The sequence below is a fragment of the Periplaneta americana genome, chromosome 1, assembly GCF_040183065.1.
Source record: "Periplaneta americana isolate PAMFEO1 chromosome 1, P.americana_PAMFEO1_priV1, whole genome shotgun sequence".
Classification (NCBI taxonomy): domain Eukaryota; kingdom Metazoa; phylum Arthropoda; class Insecta; order Blattodea; family Blattidae; genus Periplaneta; species Periplaneta americana.
The window spans coordinates 166,789,092-166,810,014 of NC_091117.1; the positions used below are offsets into that span (position 1 = coordinate 166,789,092).

General features: G+C 41.4%; 1 protein-coding gene across 1 annotated transcript in view; it reads right to left on the reverse strand.

The window, feature by feature from the left end:
- LOC138694522 (uncharacterized) overlaps nt 1-20,923 on the reverse strand; it is a 42,797-nt gene that overhangs the window by 9,186 nt on the left and 12,688 nt on the right. The window contains exons 3-5 of the mRNA XM_069818367.1: nt 17,751-17,900; nt 6,451-6,619; nt 2,382-2,497 (exon numbers count right to left, since the gene is read on the reverse strand). Coding sequence (XP_069674468.1) covers nt 2,382-2,497; nt 6,451-6,619; nt 17,751-17,900 — 435 coding nt within the window. The remainder of the gene's footprint in view (nt 1-2,381; nt 2,498-6,450; nt 6,620-17,750; nt 17,901-20,923) is intronic.

A 20,923-nucleotide genomic window follows, 5' to 3' on the forward strand; every position in this document is an offset into this window, starting at 1 on the left:
TTATACTCAGACTGTCTTGTATATTTAATAACAGTTACAAATAATTTATTTTCATCACATTTAACATTAAAATATATCCAAACAATAAAAGTATCTTTGGCACATTTGGATGGTAACACTGGTTACAACCGCAGCAAAAGTTTCAACAAAACCGATATCAAAAATGCTGCGGCTGCAACCCTGAGAACCCTGTTCACACGTCGCTACTTTTAAGCTGCGCGCAACATGGAAAAGTAGCGGGCAGCAGGTTTGGCAGCCGCTACTTTTCGGGTTGCACCGTTGTTCACACGTCGCAGTACAAGAGTTGCACAGTTTTTTGTACTGCAGCGCTGCAAAAGTAGCGACGTGTGACCGTACCTTTACTCTGATGCCTTGATATTAATGTAATTCAGTACCGCTGGACAGTCCCTACTACTCTATTCTTGATCTATTACTAGTGTTCACTAATATTGGTCACTCATTACTCTAAAAATACTCTTCATTAGTTTTTTTTTTCCTAGTCAAACAGGTCGCTATCAGCACTGATCTCTACCTCTTTCACTCACCCCCCCCTCCTCTTCATAGCTTGCACTTTCTTCACTCGCTTGTCTTCCTTATCGCTATCGAATTTCGTATCTCCCACTATATTTTTCACCACTTTTCGTTATCCCCATCTGCTCACATAACTTTCGACTTAATTCCTCGAATTTTTTTACCATCATGCTTCTAAAATTTTCAATATCCCTAGCGGACACTGGATTTGAGTCTTCTAAATTTCTCCCTACAATTCCACCCCTATTACTCTCACTTTTTCCCTGCTCCTTGTGCCACTCATCCTCACATTCAAGTGCTTTCTTAGCAGACTTGCATTCCTCTTGCATGTCAACCAGATAGCAAATGACTTTTTACTATGTTAGTGCTGATATTTTGCAGCAAATTAGATATCATTAGCTTTCAATTCTTTGGATAAGGAAAGCTTACAACTCACTTTCTCATATGAAGACGTGAGTATTGTAATAAGGTTTCTAGTTTTTACTGGAAAAAACACAATCGAATATCATAAACAGCTTATGGAAATTTTGAAAGTTTCAGTTCCTTCAGATGAAACAGTTCAACATTAAGTGAATTCCTTCAAAAGCAGCAAGGAGGAAACAGAATATATCTCTGAAGTGGAGCATCCGCAAGTGCAACAAATCAGTGTCTTGTTTAAACGAGAAATATAAACCCTTCAATACATTACCATAACATTTTATTCATTCACAGTTTTTTACCCAAGGGCAAGTCTTCCACTATAAACTTAGCATTCTCCAATCTTCTCTATTTTTTGCTTTCTTCTTAATCTCTGCTTACAAGTCATATAACTTAATGTTACGCTCTCTCAATTAATATCACTCAATAAAAGAATTGTATTCCAATGGATACCATCCCATTGTGGAATCCTGGGAAACGAGAATGCGGATGCTTTAGCAAAGAAGGGCAGCACTGCTACTTACAGACCTGTTACTAAATCTACGTATTAATCTGTGAAGAGATTTATTAAATCTACATACTTAGACTTCAACAAACAAAATTTGATAACTCAATCCTAAGGGAAAAAATGGAACTCTCTGCATCATAATCCATAGTTAATTCCCGATTTACCACGAAAATCGTCTGTAGCTGCATTTAGATTGGCAACAGGCCATGATTGTTTGGCCAAGCACCTGCATAGAATTGGAATATATCAGTCCCCTAACTGCCCATTGTGCAACTCAAACCAAGAAATGGATTTGGAACACCTCAAAATCTGTGCTTCATTGGCTGGTCATAATAATATCTTTGAAAAATATTGGAGTGCAAGAGGTCAAATGACTTTATTGTCAAGCGCTTGGCATTAGAAAACAACAACAACTTAATGTCATTTATCGTCTGATATCTTCTGCCCCAAACTTTTCTCTTGTTCATCATTCCTTTCAGTGCATCCTTCAGTAAGCAGTTTCTTCTTAACCACTAACCCAGCCAATTACTTTTTCTCTTTCTGATCAGTTTCAGCATTAATCTTTCTTCACCCACTCTTTCCAACAGAGCTTCATTTCTTATTCTGCCTGACCATTTCACATGCTCCATTCTTCTTCATATCCATATTTCAAGGGCTTCTAGTCGCTTCTCTTCATTTCGTCACAATGTCCATGTTCCTGCTCCATATAGTGCCATGCTCCACACATAGCACCTCACTAGTCCCTTCCTTAGTTCTTTCTCCAGAGGTCTGCAGAAGCAGCTCCTTTTTCTATTGAAAGCTTACGTTGCCATTGCTATGCTTTTTTTGACTTCCTGGCAGCAGCTCATGTTACTGCTTATAGTACAGCCAAGTATTTGAAGCTATCCACTTGCTCTACTGCATCATTTCGAATTCGCACGTTTACCTTCTTTATTTTTCTTCCGACAACCATGAACTTAGTTTTGTTTGCAATCTTCATCCCATGCTGTTCATAGTTGTCACTTAGCACCAGTAGCATATCCCTTAGCATCATCTCCTCTTCTGCTGACACCATCATATCAGCAGCAAATCTTACGCAATTTATTCTTCTTTCTTCTACTGTTACCCCTCCCATGTTCTGAAAACGTTATTTCCTAAATTCTTCAAGTAGATATTGAAAAGGGTAGATGATAAAGAGCATCCTTGTCGTACTGTTCTCCCTATTCGACTTTCCTCTTAAATTTCTTCTCCTAACCTGACTGACTCATTTCATGTAAAGATTACTGAATAACCTCCTCTCTTTCCAATCCACACCAGTTTTCTTCAGGATGCCCATAAGTTTATTCTAGTCCACTCTGTCAAAAACCTTTCCAGGTCTACAAATACTATATAAACTTCTTTATTTTTCAATAGTTCTTTTGCAGATTTTTTGCAGCAATCCAATTGTATCTCTTGTACCTTTTCCCTTCCTGAAGTCAAATTGCTCTTCTCCAGACTCTTTTGCCATCTTAGAATATAAATGTGATTCAGTATTTTCAGGAGAATCTTCGCCAATATGATATCAGTCTGATAATCCTGAACCATAGCAGTATGAAGCTGGAATATCTGTATCAATTGCATACCGTATTCTGATGGGACACTTCAATAAATGGATATCCGAAGTTAGTACCATACAATCTGAACAACGACCAGTGCACCACACATGTTCTTCTTGCCACAACTCATTTGCAGTGGTGGAGAAAATAAAATGCTGCAGTTCTCAATTGAACTTTATTGTAAATAAAATATAAGTTTACTCATTGAACCCTAAATTGAAAAAAAAAAAATGAAAAATGGCGTGCACAAAATTCATTTTAAAAAATGTACACCATATCCAGGATATATTTAAAATCATGCCTGTCATATTTTTCAGTTGAAATGGTGTTGTGCTTGATGAAACTGTGCCAAGTGGCACCACAGTGAATGGGTTATATTACCTGATACATGGTAAAATAAGGCCTGCCCTCTGTTGCAAATAACAAGAACTTCTGCATTGCGATGTCGTTTTGCATCAGTATAACACAATACCACATGATCATCTTGATGTGCAAGATCCAACTGAGTCTTGGAAATGGGAGGTTTTGGCACATGATACTTACTTTCCAGATCTTTCTCTCTTTGTGACTATTTGTTGATTACCTCAACTGAAGTCTAATTTCATGGTCACTTTTGAATTAGAGGAAGCTGTAACTGTGTTACTGCATCCCATCATAATCTGAGCAAGGAAAATAACTGAATGTTCATTTCAAAGACTTTGCAAAGCAAAGGTTCCAGTCATAAGTGTAGGGCGAGAAATCATTTTCTTTTGATAATAATAGTATATACGTCAAAGCAAATTCTTAAGGATGTGTGCATTTTATTCAGTATCTATTTTTGGTTGAGTGAAATGACCACTGTTTGTGGTTTATGTCTGTAAATGTGATAAAGGCATAAAAATTTCCGAAGACATATATGTTCGAAATTTTCATATTAATTGATGTGTATATAAATATTAATTCAATGTTAATTATTGTATAATTATATATTTAGAATGGTAATTCTCGGCATCATTTCACTGATCATTAATTCTGTTGTCATCGTCATCAACACCACTGTGTCCACGAAAAGAACAGAGCGTTCCAATTCGTGAAAATGTTCATTTCAAGTACAAATGAAATAACAATTTTCTGAGTTTCTGCAGAGTCGCCATTTTGTTTTATACCATTGTTGCCCAATATGTGACAGATAAATTAACTTCAAACAAATGAAATAACAGTCCTTTGAGTTTCTCTTTCTCATTTCATAATTCCACGTACTTTGTTAGCAGGTTGTGGGAGGTTTGAAAGGGACATGGTGTATTTCCTCTTCAGCATCATTACATCGGAGAAAAAATCGTTTTCTCTCATGTTAAGATAATTTTTTTTCAGCTATGATGATTTCATTAAAAGGAATGGTCCTACCACACAATTACTATGCATAAACATTTTAGGGCTCATTCATTTCTCTCGGAAGTTCGTGATCTTCCTAGGCTATTCATCTTGTTTCGTTAAATTGTTAAAAAATTGAATAATTGTTTTATCTAGGCACTAATGTTCCATAAGTACTAAATATGTCGAAAATTAAATTGCATCACAGAAATTATGTGGTTTTATTTTATACACTTTTCTGCTAGACAGCTGACATGAACTCCATTTCTAAGTTTTGACAAGGGTGAGAAATGGACATTGAATTGAATTTAACAGAGGGGGGCACTATAGCCCAGCACTGCGACCTGTTAAGATCTATTGCACTAACCCTCTGATGATGCATTCCTGGCTGACCACACTAAGGTTCTCTGTGTGCCCAGGTTTTGAGTAGGCAACCCCACTCATTCCTAGGCCAGCACCCTCCATGCTTTGCCAGCCAGTGTTCAGGGAATGCTACGGAATGATGATAAAATGGAGAAATAGTGACAGAATGATGTAAATGCCTAATTTGGAGAAAAATGGGGGAACCCCGGGAAAAACCTCAACTCCGACCTTGTCCACCACAAATCTCATTATGGATTTTTCAATGAGAAAAAATCCCAGACCTGATACCGGTATTCGAACCCAGGCTGCCTGTATGACAGTCTGAAGGTCTGACCATTCAGCCACTGCAGAGGTTGAGAAATGGACATAGAACATCATTCTTTCACATCTCTGTCAGACCTTTAGCCAAGTTACAAATATTTATTACCCTTGACTAGCTTTGAATATCCTATTTAATGGCAAGCATGGTATAAATCGATCATTGTCTAAGTACCAGCATGTCTTGACTTCAGGGGGATTAGTGTTCTGTTTACATCAAGAATGTGAATATTGCAGGAATGAGACGTGGGGAAGGATTAGCAGGTACAGTTGCTGAATAGGAACTTGTTAACATGTGATTCACTAGAAGAGTTATTTTAGGAGTTGATTCTAACAAGAGTATTCTGTCTGTGAAGTCTGTACCGCCGTCATAATTTTGTTTATGCTCGACCATGCCGAAATGTAGTAATTATACACCTGGTAGTAGTCCTTTAATGCATATCATTAAAGTACACCTACTCATTAAAGTACTCTTCTCGATGACAACTCAGCTTACAGGTGTTCAGCCAATAACAAGTCAGCTTTGTACTGTTATAAAACCGCAAGTATCGATTATTCTCGGATATGCAATCGAAAGAGAATTAGCAAAAAGTCACAGAGGCTGGAAATCCAATACTGTCGCAGAAGGTTATGTTCTGTTACTATAATAATTAGCGTTAATTGTAAATAATATTCAAATAAATTCAATTTGTCATCTCGTTTTTCAATGTCGAATTCAATAATCAAGGTTATACCAAGTTTAACGGGATTACACAAGGTCAATGACATTATTGTTCCTCGGAAAAAATCAATACTTTTGCGTCTGCGCACATCTCACAATTCACGACCTAGAACAAGGTCACTTCCGATCTTGTTACAAATAAAATGTATACATTTGAATAATTTCAAGTTAGAAATATGGTCGAGCATAAAAAGTCGTGTGAAACTCGCCTATAATGGTAATTAAGAAGCTCGTATGAAAATTATGAAACTCGCTTGCACTCGTTTCATAAACATCCATACTCGCTTCTTAATTACTATCATTATAGGCTCATTGCATAATGTATTATACTGACATTTAAATGATGAGGGACTTAGAATTACTAAACACCATATGTGCTGAAATAGTAAAAGCAAATCTTTTGTATGTATGTATCATCAAAGATTTATTTTTCCATAAATTGTATAATAATTTCACTTATTCATAATTTAGTCAGATTGCATGTAAATATATGAATGGTATCAACAACAACAAAATGAAGCACTCATGTCACAGTATTCATAAAATGTTCAGGTAACATTCCTGCTTTCCAGAATCTTTTTTAATATACATTTCATGCACAGAGATGGATTGTATGTTTTTCTTTGACGTAGGATTAAATATTTTTAATGTCATTCGGAAGCTGTAACTTTTATCTAGTAGCAAACACAATGTCTCGTCATCTTCCCAGATCTGGAATATCTGATTTAGTACCTGATGAGTCATATCAGTTGAAATGGAACAATTGTAATTGTCTTTTCCATTTCCGTCTCCAGAATGTTGAAATTTCGTCTTATACGGCTCTTTCTCCATGCTTACCTGTTGTACACAATAAGTACATGGGAAAAATTACACATTCAAATTTGTCAAAATACCTTTCTTAATTAATCAGAGGAATATAAACTTCATATTATATTGTGTCTTCCAGCATTTCATTAGAATCTTGGAAAGCAATGTCAGTTTTTACTTATTACATGAAGAACAAAGATTTTTATTTTATGGTGGGCACTTGACTTGTGTCAGCCACCATGATGATGATTAATGGAGTAATGGTGGAAAGCCAACAAAAATTCCACTTGGACTCACTGAGATTCGAACCCAGGTTACCAACTTGGAAAACTGATGCTCTACCCATTCAGCTAATGGTGCAGCAGAACAGAGAAAGTATATTATTAAATTCTAAAACAGATTTCAATAAGTTGACAAAGATCTATGTTGTTATCTTTGGCACCGAAGAGGTAATTTCAATATCCCATCAGTGTAGAGCCTTTCTTTTCTCCTTATTCACATACTGGATGGATCCTACTACTAAATATTTTGGTAGAAATTGTGAATGTATTATTTTGTTCTTTTATTCCAAATATTAAACGCACTTCTTATGAAGCCATTAAGCAAGAACAATAAACAAAAATGATTTTATTCTCTCTTTGTCATAAAAACATACCTGTAGATCATATATTCCAAAAAAAAACTTACACTTTTTCTTTGCACTGAAACATCTCAATTGTTATCTGTTGTGTAAATCGTGGTTTGTAGCATATTTAAAATATCCAACTTAAATTCCCAACAAAGCGAAAGAGATTTATCCTCCTCCTATAGGGAGTCAGTGCGTATTATAACTCTTCTCGGGTTCTCTGAGAATACAAGAAGAGTTATTCTACATCAAATGCCGGGAAAATCTCAAGTCACACAGTGCATATCATTTTTTGTGTTGTTTTTTAAACAGTGGTCTTGCACCATTTGGATCACATCAGCAAGAAGTCTCACAACTCGTGATTGTTATATATTGTAACTTTATTTACACTCAACAATAGGATTTTATTCTTCCAACAATAATTCCTTTCTACAATTCACCTTAAACGCTCTTGTCAACAATAGGATTTTCACTCAACACAGTATTCGTTATAGCACTCCACTGACGGCAATGACAATTTACTTGGACTATTACGAACAACAATGAACTGTTAATCTTAACTAATATTTACAAAACACTATTTACAAATCAGAACTATCAGTTCTCAGTTCACAGTTCTTCTAGCTCAGTCACTCGAGTTCACAGTATCTCGAACCACAGACCTTCAGAGACAGTTCACTGTACTCGAACTCAGGTCCCTCCAACTGCGCTCCACTGCACTCGAACTCAGGTCCCTCCAACTGCGGTCCACTGCACTCGAACTCAGGCCTTCGGATGCTGTCACAGTTGCGGACGCACACTCGAGCCGAACTCCGGTACACAAGACTGGCTTGCTTGCTCTGGCTTACTCACTGACTGAATAACTGAAAACTGAAACTGCTCAAGTTCGGTCGCGTTTCTTCTTTTATAGCTAAACTATCGTTGCGAGAAAGTACGAGTTCTAGATAGTTCGCGATATTTCGACGCGTGTGTCCATTCTCGAATCATCTCGCACGCTGCTGCTCCCCTCCTTCACCGCGCGTAGCCATGCCCCAGGAGGCAGATGCGCGCGCACCCCGCCCAACACAAGGCCGACTTAGCCTCTCCTCCGTCGGTCGTGAGATCGAATCTCACGTGGGCGTCACATTGCTCCCTCCTTAGGACTGCTCGTCTCGGGCAGTCCCTTGGTAGGCTGCTAATCGGCCCAGATGCACCACCATCATCTTCCCTCGAGGTTGTCGCTGGATGCGGTACACCACGTCGTTGATCCGGGTCACCACGCGGTATGGTCCATCCCAGGCACGCTGCAGCTTTGGTGATTTCCCTTTGGTCCTCGTAGGTCGATACAGCCACACCAGGTCGCCCTCCTGGAATTCTGCAGAGTTGGCTAATCTGTCGTAGCGCACTTTCATCCTGTCGCTGGCCATCTTGAGGTGCTCTGGCCAGTTGGTGAACTCCATTCAACTTCTCGGTGAGTTCTGCCACATAGTCAGTCGCTGGCTGGTTGGCGCTGGATGGCATACCAAACAGCAGATCACAGGGCAGGCGCAGCTCTCTCCCGAAGACCATGTTTGCCGGTGTCATCCCTGTTGTATCGTGGACCGAAGCTCTGTAGGCCAAGAGGAACAGTGGGACTCTGGCATCCCAGTCTCGCTAATGGTTGGACACCACCTTCTGCAGGTGCTCCTCCACGGTTTTGATGTATCGTTCCACCATGCCGTCGGACTGTGGGTGGAAGGGAGTGGTCCTGGTTTTATGCACCCCCAGACGCTCGAGCAATTCTCCCATCAGGTTGCATTCGAAGTTGCGCCCCTGATCGCTATGCAATTCCCGGGGCACCCCGAATCGGCAGATAAAGTTGTCAAGCAGCGTGTCGGCCACCGTCGAAGCCTCTTGGTTGGGAATCGCGTACACCTCTGGCCATTTTGTGAAGTAATCCATGGCGACTAGTAGGTAGCGGTTCCCGCGATCCGGGAACGGTCCAGCAACGTCGATGGCAATCCTCTCAAAAGGAGCTCCCACGTTGTACTGCTGCATGGCTCCCCTGCTGCGGGTCCTTGGTCCGCGACTGGCTGCACAGGTGTCGCATCTTCGGCACCATTGTTCCGTGTCGGTTCTCTGATGCAACCAATAGAACCTCTGCCTTAACTTGTCCAGCGTCTTGTTGGCTCCCAGGTGGCCTCCAGTCACTCCAGCACGAGTCTCCTCCAGCACTTTCTTCACCTTGCTCCTGGGCAGGACAAGTTGTTCTATGCGGGTCCTTCCATCGGCCGACTCCCAAATCCTCTTCAGGATACCGTCCTTGACAGTGAAGGATTCCCACTGGGCCCAGTAGCTCTTGTAAGTGGTGCTACGGTTGGCGATATCGGCCCATACTGGTCTCTGGCCGGACTCCACATCACACAGTAGCTGTCCAATGTTTGGGTCCTCCAGCTGCTCCCTCCTTAAGGCGGCGTTATCCCATCCTGGGCTCGGCTGGGCGGCAATTGCTCGGGCTGCGTGGGCGCCATCTCGCTCTTCTACTTTCAGGCAGTGTTTGCAGCCATCCGGGCACGGGCGTCGTGATAAGGCATCAGCGTTGGAATGTTTCTTCCCTTGGCAGTGTTCGGAGGTGAAGTTGTACTCCTGCAGTCGTTGAACCCAACGGGCAGTCTGCCCCTCCAGATTCTTGAAGCCCAATAGCCAGGTGAGTGCAGAATGGTCTGTCCTCAGATGGAATTCCTGGCCATACAAATATTTGTGGAAATGCTTCAGGGTTTCCACAATGGCAAGAAGTTCTCTACGCGTCACACAGTAGTTTCTCTCAGCCTTGGATAGTGTTCGGCTGAAGTAGGCAATCACCCTCTCTTGCCCGTCCTGTTCCTGAGAGAGTACTCCGCCGATGCCTACGTTGCTAGCGTCCGTGTCGAGCGTGAACTTCCTTCCAGGGATGGGATATCCCAGTACAGGAGCAGTGCAGAGCACCTCTTTCAGCGACTGGAAGGATGACTCCGCCTCGTCTGTCCACTGGAATTGTCGTTTCTCCTCGGTCAACTGGGTTAGAGGCTTAGCGATGTTGGCGTACCCAGCTACGAACCTTCTGTAATACGTGCAGAGGCCGAGAAAGCGGCGCAGCTCCTGCTTGTCCCTCGGTCTCGGCCATCCTCTGACGGCTTGTAGCTTCTCCGGGTCCGTGGCCACTCCGTTAGTCCCTATTACATGCCCCAGGTAGCTGACCTTCTTCTGGAATAGATGACATTTCTTCGGGTTCAACTTCAGTCTGGCTTGTCGCAGTCTCTCGAACACTTTCCGAAAGTCTTGCCCACCACGATGACGTCATCAAGGTACAGCAAACAGGTATCGTATGTCAGGCCTCTCATTACGGACTCCATTAGTCTCTGGAATGTAGCCGGGGCGTTGCAGAGGCCGAATGGCATAACAGTGAACTGCCATAGTCCCTGGCCTGTAGAGAATGCTGTTTTCTCCTTGTCCTCAGGATGTAGCGCCACCTGCCAGTATCCTGACTTGAGATCCAACGTCGAGAACCACTCTGCTCCGGCCAGGGTGTCCAAGGTGTCGTCAATTCGTGGAAGGGGAAAGCAGTCCTTCTTGGTGACGTCATTCAGTCTTCTGTAGTCCACGCAGAAATGCAGGTCCCCATTCTTCTTCTTCACCAGCACCACAGGTGATAACCAAGGGCTGTCGGATTCCTCGATGACCCCTCTTGCTTTCATGCCCTCCAGTTGGCTGTCAATCTCCCTCTGTTTAGCTAGAGGGACGCGTCGAGGAGGTTGTCTGATTGGGCGAGCATTTCCGGTGTCAATGCGGTGCTCAACTTTCTCCGTTCTCCCGTAGTCGTTTTCAGACAGACTGAACACGTCTTGAAATTCTGTCAGTAGATTGTGGACTTGTCTCCTTTCTCTTTTGCTTAAATTCGCTGGCAATTCTCGAGCCAGCTCATTCAGCGATGGGTCTAGGTCTGGACGTGGTCGGTGACACTCCTCGTTATCTGCCAGAGACGTCACAGACACCACCGGCTCGACGCTACCTAGTACAGTTCCACTAGGCACCTCCTTGTCCCGATTGGTGACATTCAGGACCCTCACCGGTACCACCTTCTGATTCGGGAGTAGGGATCTGGTCCACATAAACCGCATCTATCGGAGTTGTTTGCGAATCGAGGAGCAGGTTTCTCTTAGGTTGTCCGTCCAGTCTTGCTGTCACCACCATCTCGCAGCCTGCTGGGATTGTCACTTGATTCTCCAAGGTTAGTTTGCTGGCCATGGGGTGGTCTTCGACGTCCCTCAGGAACACTTCATCCTGACCAAAACGGAGGATACGGCGCCGGACGTCCACCGTTGCATCGAACATCCGCATGGCGTCGAGCCCCAGGATTACGTCTTCAGTGATGTTGGCGACGAACACCCACATCTCCAGTCTCCTCTTTCCCAAGGTCAAATCCAGGAAAACCTCTTTCTGGATGGGCAGGCTCTCGCCTGAGGCAGTACGTAGCTCATATCGGCGCAGCGGCGTCCTCCCTGGTAGACCACGCACAACTTCCGGTCTGGCGATGGTGAGCGACGCCCCGGTGTCTACCAGTACTCTGCATGGGCGGCCTCTTATCCATCCGTCAGCAATCAGCCCATCGTCGCATCTTCTGTTAACCGTCTTCAAGATCAGCCGAGGGGATGGTGATGACGGCGCCGACGTGCCCCTCGTCGCATCGGCCCCTTTTAGTTTTCCTGTTTGTGACCAGATCGGTCACAGTCCCTCCTCAAGTGCCCAGGTTCGCTGCAGGACCAGCAGGTAGGCATTCCTCGTCTTCGTCGCTCTGGTGATTTCAGTTGACGTTCCTCGACGTCGGCCGCCGCGACGCTCCTAATCCGGTGCAGTGCCGAGAAGTTCGCAGTCAACTTGGCTGCCTCCATCCTGAGGGCCGCCGCCAGAGCTGCATTGATGGTGCGATGCTCTGCCAAGAGTAGCTGTTGTCTGATTTCCGGGTCTCGAACTCCGCTGCCGAAGGTGTAGGCCGCCTCTCCAGCGATGAAGTCATTAGGTAGGCCCCTGAGCGCCTTATGGGCCAGTTGTTCCACCGCCATCGCAAATTCTTGTAGGGACTCGCCTGACTGTTGGACCCTCGTTTTTAGTTGGGTCCTGAATGCTGCCGCAAGTTGATGGTCACCATAACGTCCCTCCAGGGCCGCCATTATCTCAGCGGCTGTCCCATCTTCTGGAACGCTGTGAAGAATCTCCGACGCTTGTCCCTGAAGCGCGGCCAGCAGCTGAGTGGTTTCCTCTGCTGGCGTCCACCCATTGTGCTCTGCGATGGCCTCGAACTGGCGACGGAATATCGCCCAAGACGTCGTACCGTCGAACTTCGGCGTCTTGACGTTGTAATGTCTGGCCGAAGGCGATGGTTCCGCAGGGCCTCTGTATGGAGTTCTCAACTCTGTGGCCGCTTCTTGCATGGCACGTCGAACCTCCTCGGCAACTATCTGTTTCTGTTCTCTAGCCTGGCGATCCACCAACGCGAGGATGTGCTTGTTTTCTTCAGCATGTCGGTCCATCAACGTGAGTATGTGCTTGTTTTCCTCGGCGTGTTTGTCCATCACCTCACTCGTCTTGTCCAGCAACTCGCTCGTCTGCTCTTGACGATGCTCGAGATCGCGGATTTTGCCGTCGAAATGGTCTACCTCCTGTCTCAATTCGGTTACTGTCTCGTTTATAGTTGTAAAATTCTTGTTTAGGTTGTCAAGATCGGCTTTGAGTTCGTCTTTCACGATGGCGACCCATCTACGTGGGCTGAAACGCTTGCAATTTGCGTAGTGACGTTATCTTTCACTCCGCTTATATCGCCTTTCACTTCACTTATATCACTTTTCATCTCCGTTTTCACTTCACTTGTGTCGTTCTTAACCTCACTGATGTGCCTGTTCATGTCGTCTTTCATTTCTGCTTTTACTGCACTTAAGTCGTTTTTCAGTTCCGCGATGGCTTGCAGGATCAGCTGTAGGTTCTCCATTGTCGATAATGTCCCGATTCTGACACCAGTGTAACTTTATTTACACTCAACAATAGGATTTTATTCTTCCAACAATAATTCCTTTCTACAATTCACCTTAAACGCTCTTGTCAACAATAGGATTTTCACTCAACACAGTATTCGTTATAGCACTCCACTGACGGCAATGACAATTTACTTGGACTATTACGAACAACAATGAACTGTTAATCTTAACTAATATTTACAAAACACTATTTACAAATCAGAACTATCAGTTCTCAGTTCACAGTTCTTCTAGCTCAGTCACTCGAGTTCACAGTATCTCGAACCACAGACCTTCAGAGACAGTTCACTGTACTCGAACTCAGGTCCCTCCAACTGCGCTCCACTGCACTCGAACTCAGGTCCCTCCAACTGCGGTCCACTGCACTCGAACTCAGGCCTTCGGATGCTGTCACAGTTGCGGACGCACACTCTAGCCGAACTCCGGTACACAAGACTGGCTTGCTTGCTCTGGCTTACTCACTGACTGAATAACTGAAAACTGAAACTGCTCAAGTTCGGTCGCGTTTCTTCTTTTATAGCTAAACTATCGTTGCGAGAAAGTACGAGTTCTAGATAGTTCGCGATATTTCGACGCGTGTGTCCATTCTCGAATCATCTCGCACGCTGCTGCTCCCCTCCTTCACCGCACGTAGCCATGCCCCAGGAGGCAGATGCGCGCGCACTCCGCCCAACACAAGGCCGACTTAGCCTCTCCTCCGTCGGTCGTGAGATCGAATCTTACGTGGGCGTCACAATATTAATACTCTAAACAAGGAATGAGGATGGAGCACATCAAAGAATCTAACATTGAAATTCTCCCATTCTCCCCTCTTCTCAATAATGAATACTTAAATTGTATTGGTGCAGACATCCGTCTGTGTAGTTCATTTGGAACAAGTTGGATGCGTTACTGAAAGAAGTTAAAAGTGTGGTGCATAAGCTGTTAAGCAACAACATTCTCTGTGTGTTAAGCTAAAAAAAGACATGAAATGGACATAAAAATGTTAATTAATGTAAGTTCTTTGACATATATAGTAACATGAGGAGGAAGTTTTCTGGAATGGAAGATTTTCCATTATATTTTGTCCAGAAAACTTTCCACAATAGCAAAATTGTTGCTTTCTTCACTCCCTTGTTTCCAGCCTCAAGAGCTGCACTTGTAATGTTCACTCAGTGGTCAGTATTCTCATTAATCGTCAGCTTATCAGAAGGAAGTCGTTACGTTGGCTATGTCAATACAAACCCCAAAACAACGCCATTGTGACTTGTTTTGCGATAACAGTACTAATTAAGAAATAAGCACTGAGGAGAACTTTACTGATCTAATCTAAAGTGTCACAACATTATTACGAGGTGCGTCCATAAATTAACTTTCCACTCGTCCCACAGCTAGCAGACTATATGTTGAGCAAAGCGACTGCATGTACGTGATAGAGTAATGTCCTAGCATGGCGCATGCGCTAGCAGAACTTCCGAGTGCTCTCAGTAACTTCGTTGCATTGGTTGAAGATGGACGCTCCTATTCCAGCTCCAGGAAAAGAAATTGGTTGGGTCACTGGCTGAGAAGAAACTGCCTACTGAAGGATGCATTGGAAGGAATGGTGAACGGGAGAAGAGTTTGGGGTAGAAGAAGATACCAGATGATAGACGACATTAATATATATGGAGTTGATACAGCGTCGTAAAATACCCCAATAAATTAAAAATAAAATAAGATATATGGATAATATGAGGAAACAAAGAGGAAGACAAAACATAGGAAAGATAGGAGAAAGCTGGGTTTGCAGTGAAATACCTGTCCTTGGGCAGAACACTAAATGAATGAATGAATTAAAGATATCTTACGATAACTCTTCTATAATACACTAGTATAACATGGGTTAAGTATGTTGGTAATAAAACATGAAATGCTCTTCATTTCTTTTAAAAAATAGTTTTAAAGTGATTTTTGTTAATAATTTTGCCTATCTGGTTTTTGCCGATTTTTTCGTCCTTTTGGATCACTGTGCATTGTCTTCCGACAATTTTGCAACTGAGTAAATGTCACCTTGAAGGGACTGACAGTCAACACTATTTTTTATTGTACGAAAAATGTTTAAATCGTCAGTAAATAATAGACATTAAGAATTTATTCTTTTACATACTGTATCATCTATGAATACTGTAAATAGGAGAGATCCCTGCGGGATCCCAAAATTTATGTTATAAGGATCAGAGCATTGGTGATATTTGGCCAGTTTGGACGAACCAGTTGTTAAGCTATTTTTAGGTAATATTTGCAATTACCATGGGCATATACCGTATATGTTTAACATAGGTACACATGAGAGAACTGGTTGTTAAACTTTTTGATTATCACCACTGGATCAGAGTGTTTATTAAACAGTCTTACACATGATTGTCTATGACAATAATTTTCGAACCAGTTTACGTAGCCTACAGGAAGGCCAATATTTTCTAACTTATGAAGTAGGATATAGTGCAGTACTACATCAAAAACTTTATTGAACTCGAAATATACTGAATCAGTTTGTTCCTACATTTCTATTACTGGTACAGTTAAGTGACCAGGTTAGTGACTGTAAATTTGGTTTTAGTAAATCCATGTTGTGAAGAATTCACACAAAAGGAAATGTGTTTGTGAATTATGGTTTCAAAAATTTTTGAAAAGTTATTTAGGATCGAGATAGGTCTGTTGTTTCTAACATAATTTCTTTTTTCAGCTTTAATTACACCTTGTTTCCATAGTGAAGGAATTTTACCAATTTTCATACTAGAATTAAATATGTGGAATAACAGAGGCATAAATATTAGAGAGCATCCTTTAATTATTATAAAATCTGGAATGCTGTCAGACATGTCAGTACCAGTTTTTTCTCCCCCCCCCCCCCCCCCGGTTTCAGTCTTTGAAATGCTTTATGAACATCATCATGCATTACTGTAGGTATAGGTAAAGAATCAGTAATATTCGTAATAATGTTTTGATGTGAATGGTTATGGTTTGTCTTAACAGTTTTGAAATGATCAGCAAAAGCATTGACATTGTCCTTTTGATCTGTGATGTGTTCATCATTAAGAATAAGTAGTTCTGAGGGATAATCATCTGTTTTTCGAAGAAATGATTCAACATAATAATAATAATAATAACAATAACAACAACAATAATAACAAAAAGTAAAGATAATCTTCATCTTACGATGTTTGGTGACGTATATACGTCCGTCGATGTGACATATTAATGAATTTATATACTATCATAGTCATAATCATGCCATGGTATGAAAGAAAAATTACACAACCTCGAGCGGGAATCGAACCTGCGACTTCCTGTTCTCCGGTCAGGCGCTCTACCACTGAGCTATCGAGTTCGTCTCACGCCAAAGGCTTGGAATTATCCTTTCATACTGGTGACTCTGTTATAGAGTACTGTCCATAGCGTCTGATCTAGTCAGCACTGCTTATGGGTGTGAAGAAACTTTTTACAAATGTAATCTTCAGTTTCTTCACACCCATAAGCAGTACTGACTAGATCAGACGCTATGGACAGTACTCTATAACAGAGTCGCCAGTATGAAAGGATAATTCCAAGCCTTTGGCATGAGACAAACTCGATAGCTCAGTGGTAGAGCGCCTGACCGGAGAACAGGAAGTCGCAGGTTTGATTCCCGCTCGAGGTTGTGTAATTTTTCTTTCATACCATGGCATGATTGTGACTATAATAGTATTTAAATTCAAAAAGTAAAGATTCATTTCCGAAAAACCACCAACTGTCGAAAATTACTACCATTAGACTCTGTATCTGTCGTAATGCCAATGTGAATACAATGCATATGGAAGCAGTATAAACCATTCTCTCGTATGTGTATGACAGTCTCAGCCTGTCATAGTCTGGTAACAAGCTGAAGATTAAGTGAGCATTGTTGATACTTGCTCTCAACATGTTCCAAATAGACTGTATGCGAGCTATAGATCACTTTACAGCCATTGTAGATATTGGCCAATGTGCATATCATGTGTCAGTGGATCTACATTGCACCATGAAGGTGGTTATGATTATGATTAATGGAGAGAAATGGGAGTACCCCCTCTCCAAACACTTTGTCTACTTCAAATTTCTGTTGGATTTTTCAGAATTTGATCCCAGGTCTGAAATGTCAGTGCTGCAGTCGTTTGGTTAATGGTGCACCATCCTTAAAAATGCTACAATGGAAGATTCTTCAAGTAAAAATTTGTATTAGAAAAATAACAAAATAATTTCGTTGCATAAAATGTGTAATAAAAAAGTATGTGTCATTAAGAATGCATTGTTTATTTTGTTACTGAAAAGCATTCATCATACTTTGTAGATTTAACTTCATTGTCACAGAACTGAAATTAATCCCCATAAGCATTTATTTTATAAATTCCTTTATGTATTCTGGAAACTTTCAAAATATTACTGTAAACAAGAGAAGCTTTTCACCATTAAAAATGAACCTCTTTTACGAAACACGATGAGAGAGGAGCATTTGAAAATAATACAAACAAACCTTTTCTTCTTCTGTACCCTGTGTCGTAACAAACTTGATATCAAGAGGCTTGACACTTTTTGGACACACAAGCTCAAAGTTGCATTCCATTCTCATATTACAATTAGGATATTTTGTGCCTTGGGGCTCCTCTTCAATTGCTTCCATTGTCTGAAAGGAGACATTTATTTTGTACACTTATACTTTGTTTTTAGTCATCCTTAGTTTAATTAAAATATGCAATTTTCTTGTATAAATAATAAATTAAACCCAGAAAATCTTCATTTTGGTCATTTGATGAGAGTCGACTGACTGATAATTTTTTACCTGATTTGATATGGATTAAAAATACGTACATGACATATCAAGTGTGCTGTATGAATCACCAAGCAAAACTTTTAATTGTTTATAAATTTTGAAATTATTATTATAAAACACACTTCGTATTTACACAAACGTTTCGTATCAAATTAAATACGAGGGGGATCTAGGAAATAACGACCGTTTTGTTGTAATAATTAAAAAAAAAAATTTATTTGAAAAAACAAAGTCTGTTACATAACTGAAGCTTCCTTTACTTCTCTACATAATCACCACCTACATTTTAAACATTTGTCGTATCTGTTCACTAGCTTTAGAATTCCCGTGTTATACTCCTCTGCCGCCATTTCATTAAGCCAGGTGTTCACTGTCTTCTTCAACTCTTCATCATTTCCAAAACGCGTACCACCCAGAAAGTCTTTCAGCTTAGTGAAAAGGTGAAAATCGCTAGGAGCAAGGTCTGGACTATAGGGCGGATGATCAAAGATTTCCCAACCGAATTGATCCAGAAATTCTCGAGTTGAAGCAGCAGTGTGCGGGCAGGCGTTGTCGTGAAGAAGCACAACTACTCTCGAAAGCATTCCTCGCCTCTTATTTTAGATGGCTCGCCGTAGTTTTCGTAAAGTCTCACAATAACGATTTGCATTGATCGTAGTGCCTTTTGGCATGAAATCCAGCAAAAGAACACATTTGCGATCCCAAAAAGACAATAGCCATGACTTTTTGTGTTGAGAGAGTCTGTTTGAATTTTCTCGGTTTCTTGGGTGATGAGGGATGATGCCACTGACGTGATTGGCGCTTGGTCTCTGGGGTGTTGTGAGACACCCAGGTCTCATCACCAGTCACAATTTGATCAAGAAAGGCGTCTCCATCTGTGTGATATCGCATCAAGAATGTCAATGCTGAGGCCATTCTCTGAGTTTTGTGTTGGTCACTCAGTTGCCGTGGAACCCTTCGTGCACAGATTTTGTGGTAGCCAAGATGTTGCGACACAATTTCACCAAGCAAAGAACGAGAAATGTCAGGAAAGGCAATATGCAATTCGTCGAGTGATGTGCGCCTGTCTTGCAAGATTCTGTCGTTCACTTTAGTCTTCAGGTCTTCTGTGATGAGTGATGGGCGTCCGGGTCGAGTTTCATCGTGGACATTTGTTCGCCCATTGTTGAACATTTCGCACCATTTTCTCACATTTCTTTCATTCATTACAGTATCACGATACACTTCTTTCAATTGCCGGTAAATTTCTGCAGGTTTCAAATGTCGGGCATTCAAAAATCGAATCACACTCCTCACCTCACAGTCGGCAGGATTATCAATCACGTCGTTCATTTTGAAGTAACACAAAATGCACAATGGCGACTTGTTGCAACCGGTACTCACAACATTATGAGAACACATGTTAAGGAAGCCAGTTGACCTTCAAACAAGGAAGGGGAGTCAGCTGCGCGGCGGGTATGCGCGAACGGTCGTTATTTCCTGGATCCCCCTCGTACATTAATTTCTTCCATGTTTTCCCTTCTTCCCATTCATAGCCAATTATGGTATTAGTAAAAGTGAGCCAAATATGAAAAATGACTATTTCTGAACCATGTCTCACTTTCATATTAATAAAACTACTTCTCAAGCTTCATACTATCTTGAATTTCATTAGTGACTCATCCCCTCCCATGCTGAGACGTGGCTCCTGTTTCAAAAATAATAAATCAGAGCACTGACTTAAGTTTATGGATGCAGCTTATAGTTTCTTAAGTCACTCCAATTGGTGTCTCAGCAGATATGGTAATGGTGTTTCCTCAACAAAGAAAGTAAGATTTATTAATGACGTAGGGACTCTTAAGTACGAAATTATGAGGAACAGTATAAATTTAGAAAAGAACATGTAGACTGGCTTACTCATCACTCCCTTGCTGAAACAACAGCAACAATAGATGGAACATTCAGTAGTGAAGAAAATATTAGAATATTTTTCTAATACATAGGAGACCCTTCATTTTCAGTGTGGTGTTGCAGAAGATACAAAAAGACATATGACTTGGCTAAGAGAGAAGTTTTATATAATATTCTTATTGAATTTGGTATTCCCAAGAAACTAGTTCAGTTAATTAAAATGTCTCAGTGAAACGTACAGCAGTCTGTATAGGCCAGTTTCTGTTGAATGCTTGTGGGCTGAAGCAAGGAGATGCACTATCACCTTTACTTTTTAATTTTGCTCTAGAATATGTCATTAGGAAAGTTCAGGATAACAGAGAGGGCTTGGAATTGAACGGGTTACATCAGCTGCTTGTCAATGTGGATGACATATTATGTTAGGAGAAAATCCACAAACTATTAGGGAAAATATGGGAATTTTACGTGAAGCAAGTAAAGAGATAGGTTTGGAAGTAAACTCCGAAAAGACAAAGTACATGATTATGTCTCGTGACTAGAACATTATACGAAATGGAAACATAAAAACTGGAAATTTATTCTTTGAAGAGATGGAAAAATTCAAAGACCATACTTTGGAGCAACAGTACCATAACAAATATAAACAACACTCGAGAGGAAATTAAACACAGAATAAATTTGTGAAATGTCTGTTATTATTCGGTTAAGAAGCTTTTATCATCCAATTTGCTCTTAAAAACACTGAAAGAAGTTATATTACCGGTTGTTCTGTATGGTTGTGAAACTTAGACTCTCACTTTGAGAGAAGAATAGAAGTTAAGGTGTTTGAGAATAAGATGCTTAGGAAAATATTTGGAGCAAAGAGGGATGAAGTACAGGAGAATGGAGAAAGTTACACAACGCAGAATTGCACAGATTGTATTATTCATGTGACATCATTAGGAACATTAAATCCAAACGTTTGAGATGGGCAGGGCATGCAACAT